The 12,229-nt window shown below is 54.7% G+C and overlaps 2 protein-coding genes across 3 annotated transcripts; both read left to right on the forward strand.

Annotated features, from left to right (window-relative positions):
* Window positions 1–820: 820 nt before the first annotated feature.
* Net (atonal bHLH transcription factor 8-like protein net) lies at window positions 821–10,704 on the forward strand. Of its 2 annotated transcripts, none has more exons than XM_076305248.1 (2): window positions 821–1,694; window positions 8,905–10,704. In XM_076305248.1, exons 1-2 carry the CDS (start codon window positions 1,643–1,645, stop codon window positions 10,233–10,235), a joined length of 1,383 nt encoding a protein of 460 aa, XP_076161363.1. In that variant the 5' UTR covers window positions 821–1,642; the 3' UTR covers window positions 10,236–10,704. The 2 variants fall into 2 exon arrangements, with proteins under 2 accessions (XP_076161363.1, XP_076161364.1); XM_076305249.1 differs by lacking the exon at window positions 821–1,694 and adding an exon at window positions 7,020–8,826.
* LOC143143585 (uncharacterized) lies at window positions 4,579–6,973 on the forward strand. Its single transcript, XM_076304975.1, has 3 exons — window positions 4,579–4,662; window positions 4,708–5,371; window positions 5,988–6,973. The coding sequence occupies exons 1-3, from the start codon at window positions 4,579–4,581 to the stop codon at window positions 6,104–6,106; spliced, it is 867 nt and encodes a 288-aa protein (XP_076161090.1). The 3' UTR covers window positions 6,107–6,973.
* Window positions 10,705–12,229: the final 1,525 nt, after the last annotated feature.

Below are 12,229 nucleotides of genomic sequence, written 5' to 3' on the forward strand. Positions count from 1 at the left end.
GAGAGAGAGAAAGAGAGAGAGAGTGGAGAGGGAGGAGGAGGTACTGGCAAAAGGGAGGCCCCCGGGTGGTACGGGGACGTTTTAACCACCTACGATCGGGAGTCGATCGTACGATGGAAACGGAAAGTTTCTCCGTTTCGTTTGGTTCGTGGTCGAGCGAAGCCGAAATATGTACGAGGGTTCACCCGTCGGTGGGAGAAAAACAATGGGCAAAAGGAGCAACGAGAAACCGTTTGGAAATTCCGGTGGAACGGCATGGGTAAACGGCCTCGTTGACCAAAGAGGGATTCTCGCACGGTGGTCGATGCGTGTCCCGTAAACTCGCGCTTCTTCCACGCGCGTAGGCCTCTATCGGTGACGAGACGAGGATGCGACGCGGCAGAGTCCCGCGCGTTACGATCCGCCGCGGGTGGCTGCCGACTCGAAATCGAATCGAGAACGTTTAAGACACTCGTAGCGGCAAACGGTGCGGGGGAGGGTAGAGGGAGAGCCGAGAAAGCAGGAGGAAAGACACCGGGAGGACGGGAACGATAAGAGGGAGGGAGAAAGATGAACGCCTCGGAGAAGCCGAGTCAAACTCTCGGCCGGCTGGCGCCGTTCTGGCGGCCCCCGCTGCCTCTTGCCGCCAACAATGCGCGCCGCACACCTCTCCCCCGTTCCCGACCCCTTGGCCTGCCACCGTCACCACCGTCAACGCCAACACCAACACCGACGCGACCTACCACTACCACCACCACCAACACCGCGTCCGCGCGCCATCATCGACGACGACACCGCTCTCGTGGGATCCTTTCTAACGAACCTCGTCCCGTTGAATCATGGACCGGACAACACGCTCGAGGCTCCTCCGTGTCGCGCTAGGCCGATCGAGTTTCCGTGTGTACAGAGACGACGGCGACGACAACGACTACGACAACGACAACGTCGACGACAACAACGACGACGGCGACCACGACGATACAACGATGTTCCGCTGCCCCGTGCCTTATCGTAGTATGTAGTAGGTACGTAGTAAGGCTAACGCTGAGCTACATCGTTCTCGGTAGTGGTCCCGTGGCCGGTAAAAGAAACGACGGTCATTGCATTGGTAGTGGTCGTCGGGCCGTACGCGGGTAGCAGCCGACACAGCGCCAACGTCGGCAGCGCGGGTAGCGTTGGTAGTGGTAACGTTAGAGGCAGCAAAGTCGCAGGCCAGTCGGGACTCCCTCGCACGCGTATCCGATGAAAGAGGCTCGAACGCACGAGGCGAGTCAGTACATCGTCGACCGCGATCGAGCGAGGAACCCGTTGCACTTCCGCGATCCTCGACTTCTCCAGTCTTTGGACACGAGCCAACATCGTCGGTCGCGATTAGTTCTCTCAGTGACTACTCTGAATATTTTGGATTACCCGTCCCAAGGATCGAAACCCGCACAACCGCGCTTGGACGGAAAACACCGAGAGACACAGGGGGGTTTTCGGACACGCCAACGCGGCAGACGCGTCGACCGCTCGTAAACCTGTCCGCTGCACGTGTCCATGGGATTCATCCTGCGAAACTGGTGCATCACCGTAGCAGTGCGTGTGTAGTGATCAAGAATAGAAGACGGTGTTTAAACCAGCGTCGTTGGTGCGCGCTCGCGCACGCAAATCGACTACGAAAATGACCCATCACGTGGTAGAGTCTACCTCCGAGCTGTCCGCTTTGATAAAAGGTGAATATTCGAACAAAAGATCCAATCGACGAACGAAAGATCTCTCTGTCTCTCTCTCGCGCGCGCGGACGGGATCTCTTCCCGTACGATATCGTATTCGCGTTGCATCGGGGAATCGATTAACGTTCGCTGGACGAAACCTCGACGCGATCTCTCGATTCTCTAAAATCGTTTACCTCTCCGACGACCTCGTGGTCTTTGACCACCGGTCGGTCGATCGATCGCGACGATTTTTCGAACACGAAACCGATCGCTGTTACATGTACGCGAATTTTCGACGAGAATCGCGCGAAAAGTTGGTCTCGTTTCGCGAACGATCGAAAACCGAGAGATTCGTAGTTCGTCGATCGTTGGTGATCGCCAGCGAGGACCGTAAACGTTAGGCGCGATAGAATCGCCGTTCGGTCGATTGATAGTCCGTCTGGTGGGAGTCGCGAAGAACGATAATTATTGTTATGAACGGCGCCAGCCGTCCCCGAGCGAGAGATCGACTGGTTCAGCAGCACGGAGGAACGGAGTCGCGCGGCTGCGAAACAGACGGGCGCGGAGTCTCCTAGACGGACGGAGAAAGAGAGAGCGAGCGAGAGCGCGCGCGCGAGACAGAGAGAGAGCGAATGTGAGAAAGAGAGAGAGAGAGAGAGAGAGAGAGAAAGGGAGAGAAAGAAATTGCGCGTGTGTACGTGTGTGCGTCAGCAGATATACCTACGTCCGAGAAGCTGAGAGGGAGACCGCGGACGGTAAGGAATGGTAAGTCGAGGGAGGAGAGAGGAGTGACGGCTGATGGAGAAGGAGGATGCGAGAGAGAGAGATAGGGCGCGGCGGCGCCAGCGTGGGTTGCCGCACAGACGAGCCAGCAGGCGAACCGACTCGCACGGAACAAACGACCCCTTGACCAAACTCGAAACTCACCGTCTAATCGCCCGTTCACCGTGTTCCACGTTTCTCGCGAACTTTCTTTCTTCTATTTTTTTTTCCTTTTCTTTCTTTTACGCTCGATCCGTTCTTCCGCGCGATATCGACGAGAGCGATACGTCGTCGTCGCGCTTCGACCTTGCACCGCGGAAAAACGTCTTTCTCCGATCGCGTTTTCTTTTTCCTTTTTGTTTTCGTTCTTCTTCGCGGCGGTGACGCGCGCCGTTTCTCGTAATTCGAACGATCGTCGCCATCGCATCCGGTGATAAACGGAAAAAAGTTTCGCGATGCAACCGAACACCTTTGGCCTTCGATTAAATAGTATGAGAACAATGACTAAGCGATTCGATTTCCGCGACGATCGATTCGAGCGTCGTCGTCGACGGTGAACGTTTATCGACGCCGTGGCCGATCGCGAACGAACGAGAATCGTCGCCGCGATCGTTCCCCGCGAAGAAAAATCGCTTATCGGTACGATCGATCGGGGACGAATAAACAAAGGAAAGATCTCCAAGGACGAGGAGAGAAGGAGCGTTTCTCGAGCGGGTAACCCTCGAAATCGGTCCTCGGTACGCCGGAATTAAGATAGTTCCAGGAATGCGATTACCAGTTAAACCAGATTTTACCGTCACCGGTCTCTCGAACGTAATCGATACCCTATTGTGCGTGGCACAGGTACGCACAGGTAGGAAGACCGCCACGGGAGGAACGAAGCGGTGAGAGGAGGGTTGGAGCGGGGAGGGAGGGACGAAGGGTGCCTGCGGTAAGCGCCGAACCTTCCACCCACCTGTGCGCAAAGTCGCACCTGCTACCTGAACCGGACCTCTTCCGTTGGACCTGTAGTCTTTCGCGGCCAACCTTCTTCGCAGCCACCTTCCTTTCCTTAATTTTTTTCCCATCTCGATGGTCACACGCGCGCGCGCACTCGCTCGTTCCGTTGGTTCGTTGGTCTTCTCCCGCTTCTTTTCGACGACGAGGCGGAAAAGTTTGTAAACGGTTGCGTTCGATCCGTGAAAAAAAAAAAAAAAGAAACAACCGATCGTTGGGAAAGATCGAGAGACAAGGTCGCGGCTGAGGCGAGAGGAGACCATTCGGTGGCTCTGGTTATCTTTTGGCGAGCGATTCGCATCTCCCGCTGCTGCTGCTGGCCGTGAGTTATCGGTACGCGCGCACTCTTCGGGTTCATTCAGAAGCGGTACGCGCGCGCCCGGATCGGTTCAGGCGTATCGCGACCGGTCGATATCTCGCGCGTCGCGGTCACAGCCGCGCGCTATCGATATTCTCGGAACGCGGGGCGCGACCGTCGTTCGTTCGTGTTTCGCGGCTAGATCGTTCGCTCGGGAAAGCAAATATTTGTACGGCTCGCGCGCGCCTCGAGATCTTATTTTCGAGAGATAGGGCAACCATTCGAACGCGCCGGCGTCGCACCGAGTGTCTACGCGACCTTGCACGGTACACGAAAACCCGACGACGTCGAATTCTAAATCCGCTCGCGATCAACGACGACGACGACGAGTTTCGGTAGGTTCGACGCGCGAATCGCCGCGCGCGGTTCGAGTAGACGAATCGGGTCGTGAAAAGCCCGAACGTGGTAGTCTCGGGCCGCTGTCGCAACCAACGATATCGATTTAAACTCGCGCGTGGACCATCTGGCTAGCGGCGTCTCTCCTCTCGTCCGTTCTCTCGTCTTTCGCCCTCCGCCTCCGCTTTTCATCGGGGCCGACTCTTCCTCCTCGGGGTCAAAGCGATACGACGCGACGCGACGCGATGCGCTCCGTTGCTCCTCGTTTTCCTCTTCCGCGAGTGCGAACGCTCGCGCTCGCGCGCGCACGCCTGCGAAACGACTCCGTTCGGACTTTTCGTCGATGGTTTCACCGATTTCGATACACGCACGGCCAGGTGTCGGCGCCAACCGATCGATATCGCGATGTTTCTCTCGATTACGGAGCGGAAAGTGGGGGTGGATGAGAGAATGGCATTCGCCGTATGCGTCTACGCGTCTAGACGCGACTACGGTCGCGACTTCTTCCTCGCCTGCGTCTCGTTCCCGCGACCGGCCAGCCGGCCGATCGACGTCGTTTATTTATAATCACCGCGAAAGTTGGCCGCGGTTCCATCTCCTTCTTATTTCGAGACAGTTGAATCCACAAACGCTACATTCGACTATTTCTGGAGCGTAAGGACGCAACGTACCGAAGAAAGGGAAACGGGTGTTGACAGCTTCCGCGGCGCGACGGAGTTTGTCTACGCGAGCCGGCTTATTACGACGCAATCGGTGCTCGCGAACGCCGATCGGTATCGACGAGTACTCCTACGTCGTACGCTCGTCGAACTCCCCCCACCCTTTCGCGACTCGAGAATCGTTTCTCGACCTCGCGAAACGTCCCATTGTCGGATTCTCGCGATACCGACCGCGACGAAACAACGTCATCCGCGATCCGACGCTTTCTCGAAACTTATCGCCGACTCGAACTTTCCCTGGTTGGTGTGTTCGCTCGATCGTCGACGAGATTTCACGGGGCTACTCGGTGAACGTTTCGCGCGATTACGATCGAGCGTGGACGAGACACGGTGCGAGAGCTTAGACGTAGAAGCGAGCGCGCGGCCGCGTCGAAACGAAGGAACGCAACCGCGAACGTATGGCGTCTGTCACGGGTATCCGTTGCTTCGTTTTCCAGACGAAACGATCGAGAGATATCCAACCGCGCGCGGTCGGACGATGCGCAGCTTCGCGCGAGTTTACACAGATGTTCACGGTTATTTCGGTTTGTTTGAACAATTGCCGAACGGGACGACAAAGGTGGCGGGCGAGATATTCGCGAGCCGTAATCCAGAGACACGTGTCCTTTCGATCAGCTTCGGCCGGATCCCGTGGAAATAGACCGGTTTTCTCCCACGACGTAACCGACATTTCGCGCGTTCGAGCCACGGCCAGACACCGACGCGGCCACGCACGATTACAGACGTCGTTCCTCGATTTCGTCGACGAGTTTCTATCTACTCGTCGTTCGCGACGAGTAGCACGAACTCTACGAAACGGCCGCGAATCGATCGAAATATTGTTCGTTTCGTAGTTTCCAGATCCACCCCGTGTCCCCCCGTGTAAAACCGTTTTCCATCGACAAAGTTCGGTACGTGAAAACGAAAACGAGACACCGATAATCGCAAACAGCTCGCAAGGACGAGTCGACGATGTTGTTCGGTATCGAGGGAATTCCAACGATACGATTGGATCGTCTTAGCTACGTTCGGTAGGGATTGAAAAAATTGTTTTCTTCGGAACGGTATTTCCGCGGCACGCGTTTCGTACGGCTCGCGCGTATCCCCGTAATATTGCTAAACGCGTTACAATGATTTATCACGTTCGTATCGGTGTTCCAGCGGGTGCGTCGATAAATGGAGACGGGCAGCTGTTAATTGTCGACGAGACGACTAACGAGCTGTTGGGAATTGCTCTCGAGGTTTCGAAGAGATACGATACGTTGTTCCTTGTACGCTAATTTATGCACCGTGGTCGAAGTACCAGTAGCGGTGCGGTTACCAACGTACGTCGTGCATTTTCTAGTTACTTTCCTTCGTCGTTTCACTTTTCCATCCACTCGTTTCGCGTACCGCCGACATTGTATTTTCGGGACAAACGTCCCTTCTGGTAACGCGCGATAATCTTTTCTCTCGGTCGCGAAACTCTCCACCCGCGGGTTTCGAGCGTGAAAAGGGAACGATGATTCGCGCATACAGGTACACGCGCGGGCGACTCGCTTCCCACCGATTTCCACGGCGCGAGAGTTTCGAGCAGATGCTCGATATCGAAGGCGGAGAACCGCTTATCGCTGCCTCGATAAGCGTTGTTCCGTAGACGCGCGGCCCACGTTGTCGCCAGGTGCGCGGCTCGTTATCTTTCGACGCAGTCCCTCCGGTATCGCGCCTCTTTTCCCGAGCTATGTAAACCGATTTCGATCGATTCGCGACAAGTCCCCGAAACCGCGCCGTAACCGACCCCGTCACCGATCCCACGTTTCGTAGATGCTGAACACGCCGTTCGCGCACGATCCTCGGTGATCCGGACGTGTCGCGGATATCAAACGCTCGCGAGTTTCCATACGAGGAAGATCGGGGCGTCGATTTCGACGAACGTTCGGCCCAATTCCAGTCCCGTGCGCGGTCGCGGCGTCGTTCGCAGCTTCGTTCGCGAATTTCTATTAGGAGAACGGGCATCGATCTTGAACACTGGACCCGATTCCAGTTCGCGGTTCGTCCGTAGCCTCGATGGACAAACTTTCCTTCTATGGAAGGAAGGTTCGCGCGGGCCGGTTCGAAGCGGAGGTTCACCGTGTTCCTCGCGCTCGGAAGACGACGACGCGCGACGAGGAGGAACGCTCGAGGATCATCGAATCGTCGACGGGATATCGCGGCACGTCGAGGTCGAGAGGCACGTTGGCATCGATGCAGCCGGTTGGGAGGAGAACGTATCCCGAGCCTAAGAATCGTAGACGCGCGGCGTCCCCGCGTCCGTCCGACTCCGCAAAAGGCAACAAAACGAGAACAACGAGGCTCGAGCGGCGGTTGGCGCCAGCGCCATGTGGTCTTGGTTCCCCTCCGCGCTTCGCTTCTCCTATCGTTTAAATGGACGGGGACGAATCGAGATAGACCGCCGCCGCCGCCGCTACTTACACTTCCAAGACGACGCACGCTGCGCGACGCGACGACTACGGGTCAACGGATAAACGTTCCTCCTCTCTCTTCGATTCCGATCGAGGAACTGGGACGCCTCGAGTGCACCGCGCTCTCGCGAATTTAACGCCGCACCGACGCGGCCCGTACGGATACAAATGCGCCGCAACGATCAGGAGCTTATCGCACCAGGAACGAATCCGATCTTTCGTAAAATTCCGCGAGACGGAATCGCGCGCGAAAAAGCCACGGGAGAGACGACTCGTGCCTCTCGAGATCACCGTGCGACGGATACCTGTCGATCTTTTCGATACGCGATCGTTTCTCGTGTTTCTTTCATCTTCGCGGTTAATTAGCGACGAACGTTCGACGATCGGTGAATCCTCGAGCGACGGTACTCGATTCGCGACGCACGTCCGGGCCAGTGTCGGAACGGAGTCGATTCGTACTAATCCGGATCGAAGTCGACTCTCTGTGGCGTCGCGCGACCTTTAACCTATTCGTTAACGATATTTCCGACGCTACTTTGAGCGATGATTTTCTACCATGCGCCGACGACAGGAATATTTATGTTACTATCGAGAGAGGGAATGATCTCTCTCGCCTCTACTCGGCGCGCAAGAAACGGTCGTAAATACGTCCCGATTGTATATTTCGTTGTATTTTGTTTACATCGAGGAGTAGATCGCACGAGTGTACGGGCTCGCGTTTCCTCGAGTCGAGTGTTACAAATCGGTGCGAACGGCGCGCGAGTTTCCGGTAGGCGAAGTGCGAATATTTTCTTTTTTTTTTTTTTTTCTTTTTTCATCGATTTCGACCAATCGAGTCGCGCGATACGAACGAACGAAAGAGATTGCGCGCGAGCGACAAATAGACGAACAAACGCGCGGTCTATCCGACGAAGGGAGCGAAACCGATAACACGGATAAAAGAGAGGGAGGAAGACGGAGCGAGGGACGCGGAAAGAGAAGAGGGTTACGCGTATTATAATCTCGGGCCAGACCTGTGCGCCAGATGGTACCAGTTGGATGACGCACCGAACCTGAAAACATCCTGTCTCCTCGGCGATACGAGGCGAGACGAAGCGAGACGAGGCGAGACGAGACGAGACGAGACGAGACGAGACGAGACGAAATCATCTCGTCCACGGAATCGCATCGAAGATAGCACCGCCGCGCGCGCTGCTCGCAATAGATCTGCCTTGGCACCGAATACACCGGAAACGAACAACGTTTTCTTTTTTTTTTTTTCATCGTCGATCGAATTTTTACACGCTCGCGTTATCTGTCGTTCGCAACCGGTCGTTGAAGAATCGCGAGTCAAAGAGAGGGAACTCGTACTACGTCGATACGATCGTACAAAGTTTCGCGTTCTCCTCGTAATACCGAAACTCGAGTCCAAAGAGCGGAGAACTCGTCAACGACTATTTCGGAGCGTCTTTACGGATAAAATTTTCACCGACGAAAAAACCACCCGGAAATGATTCTCCTCCCTTGTCCGTTCCATGATCGGGTCTAACGACGTCGACGATCGCGAGTCGTTGAATATCGTAGGTCTATCCGACGCTAGAATATCGACTCGTGGACTACCTGGCACTCACGAACGCTCGTATTTGTTTGAATTTCAGCCGGTGTCATGGCTGGTTCCGAAAGGGATGCCGGTTTCTGCAGCGGCGGAGACGAGGACGACATGTCGGGGCTCCATTCGCCGAGCGCCTCGGAGGACAGCGTCGAGGTGCAGGTGACGCCGATCTCGTTGCGAAACAAGAGGAAACTGGCCGAACCTAGGAAGATCCAGGAACCGTGCACGGCGCCGTTGAAAAAGAGAAGGTTCGAGCGGGTCGAGGAAGCGATCGTGCCGGACGAAGAGGAATCAAGAACGGCACGATCGCCGAGCCCGTTCAGACCGTGGAGCAGCTCGCGAAAGAGCACCGATCCAAAAATCTCGGAACCGATTCGAGCCGAGCAGACCACGGTGTCCGCGCAATCGACGACCGCGTCCTCGTTGTCGTCGAGCGCGTTACCGGCCGCTGGACCGAGTCTCTCGAGTCGAATCCACGAGAACCACGAGGACGATCTCGACCGCGTCGAGAACGGAGACAGAAACATCCAAACGGAGGAGTACGAGAGCCAACATCGCGAGGATCTACCCCCGAGATTGCGACAATCCGGACAAAATCGTCAACCGCGCGCCGAGAGGCGAGAATCGAAAAATTTCGACTCGACCAAGGACCCATTGGTCGTTGCTTCGACGACGACCGAGAATTCCGCGTTGTCTCTGATATCGACACCCGCGGTGCTCCCCGCCACGCATCCTAGATTGCAAGAGGAACCCCTGGCGCTCGTCCTCAGGGGAGAGATCGCCACCAGGGTACCCTCCCATCCGGCCGTGAACGGCAGTTACGAGAGAGCCTGCTCCTACTCCGTCGAACGCGCAAACGTATCGTCCGCCTCGTCGTCCGCTTCCTCCTCCTCGTCTTCGTCCTCCTCCTCGTTCGCCTCGTCGTCGTTGCTGCTCAATCGTCCGGAGAATCATCGGTCCGGTGCGAACGGTTGCGATTCCGCCCAGACGATGACCACCACGACAACGACGACGACCACGTCGAATCCCCAGACCGGTCATCCGAGGCAACACCCGACCGCGGGCCAACAAAGGAACTACAAGAACATGACCCGCGAGAGGAGAATAGAAGCGAACGCGAGGGAAAGAACGAGGGTGCACACGATAAGCGCCGCTTTCGACACACTGAGGCGCGCGATTCCCGCCTACTCTCACAATCAGAAGCTCTCGAAACTCTCCGTGCTCAGGATCGCCTGCAGTTACATCATGACCCTCGGCAAGATAGTAAACACGCCCGAGGGTGAACCGACCAACGGCGCGTCGTTGGGTGCCTGCGTGGATCTCGTATCGAGAACTATCCAAACGGAGGGCAAGCTCCGAAAGAGGAAGGAAGACTGAAACCGTCCGCCCACGCTGGCCGGGAGATAATCGCCCGGCGACTGCAACGTACAAATTAACGCGCACCGCCAACGCTGTCGCAGCAGTATCCTCTAAACCCACCGATCCGCGACAAAACGAGTGTCGGATAGCTTATCCTCGATTTACCTCGCGTTACCAGCTATCGTACCGAGGCCCTCGATCCGATCGGTCTTTTTCATTTTCGACGACCGACGACGGTTCAATTATCGCGCCCACTTTGCAATTCCAAGAAATATATATGTATATATATATTGAAGAATTTCTGAGCTTTCGCGAGCAAGCGAGGTAAGTGTACCGGTGGTTGACCGTTCGAAAGAGTATTTTAGCGAAAATTTTCATTTCTCTTTGGTTCTTCGTGAAACCCAACCGTTTGTTTATCGTAACATCGTTGAATGTTCCAGTAGTCGATACACCTGTCGAAAGAAGCAATATCGAAAACTTTGTAAAAGTGTTTAGATGGATGAACTCGTAAATGTTACTTTTAAGAGGAAAATGTTACACGAACGCGATTAAGAACACAAATGGATACTTTTAAGGGAATGTTTGGATCGGAGATTGTTTCGACGTTTCGAGAGTATCGTCGCTAGGAATATTAATTTTCAGAGCTTCTTCGGCAAGTGTCAATTACCGATACCCGGTCAACTATCGTTGCACTTTATCCGATGTCTCCCCAGCCTTTGGAATGCGCGCGATCTCTCGCGTTGCCAATCGACCGATACGCCGATACACCTGAACGCGTAAATAAGAAAGTATCTCGGGTGGAATCGGTTTCAACGCGGTAACTACGTACGAAGACTATTGGGAGAGAACGAGGAATATCGAAAAATACTTATTTTCAGAGAAAGCGTCGAGATTCGATACGGGGGTCGACGACCAAGGAAAGTGAACTTGATTGATACATTTACGGACATTTTACCTGGAAAAATACGCAAAATACGGGATATCTCGAAACCAAAGCCACGTGGCGTCGATCTAGAACTCTAGCTAACGTTTCTCGGTGTCTAGCGCGCGGAACATCTTCCGCGTTTACAAAATTAAAGCACGCGTTTCCCATCGGGCAACGTTTTCTCTGATTTTTCATCTCCGAACTCGAGAATACGTTTTACCGAAAAAAAAAGAAAAGAAAAATAAATTCCTCCCCTCTTCTCCCGAAAATCGTTCTATCGCGGGCAAGTCGAGGATTATAGCGCTCGCGAACGCTACGAGAGAATGTATGCATGTATGTATGTATGTTCGCACGCATCGGGCTAGCAGCGCGTCTGCTTTCGATTCGCGCATCGACCGAGCACGTTGCGCGCTCAAGTGTATCCTTCTAAGTTGTAAAACGATTTTAAGGGCGCGCGTGCCCACTTCCAGCATAGTTCGACGAAATAAAACGAAAGACGAACGCAAAACACTGTTGTACCTGTCTTACTAGCGACGATAAAAAAAAACAAAAAAAAAACACACAAATAATACCTCATCCATGTCCACAACAATGACACGACGAATTTTCCAACGTCGAATCCGAGCGATCTTACTCGCGGGACGAAAGATACGGTTGCGCGACGAAGCTGGCTCGATCCCGACCCGTCTGTCGGTGGTTGCAACCGGTTGCGGCCAGATTCTTCGAGTGTAACCTCTACCTGCGCGAAATCGCGTTCGTTATCAGTACCGCGACGGAATAACGCCTAATGCGCGACGATAAGAGCGCGCGAAAACGCGACAGCCGTGAAAAACCGTGCGCGTCGAATCCACGAGCGTCGATCGATCGGCGAACTACGCGTCCAGAGACGGTTTGTCCTACGAAAAAAGAAAAAAAAAAGAAACTCATACTCGGTAGGAAATTTCACCGATTTTTCCCGTCAAACTTTCCCAATCGCGTCCCTCGTCTATTTTTTGAGGATAAAATCACCCGCTAATTAAAGACGACTGCTCGTCATCGATCGTCTCGTATTTCCTGCTGCGACGTTGCGAGAGCTAAATTTACAAAC

Source organism: Ptiloglossa arizonensis, chromosome 2 (genome assembly GCF_051014685.1).
Source record: "Ptiloglossa arizonensis isolate GNS036 chromosome 2, iyPtiAriz1_principal, whole genome shotgun sequence".
NCBI classification, from domain to species: Eukaryota; Metazoa; Arthropoda; class Insecta; order Hymenoptera; family Colletidae; genus Ptiloglossa; species Ptiloglossa arizonensis.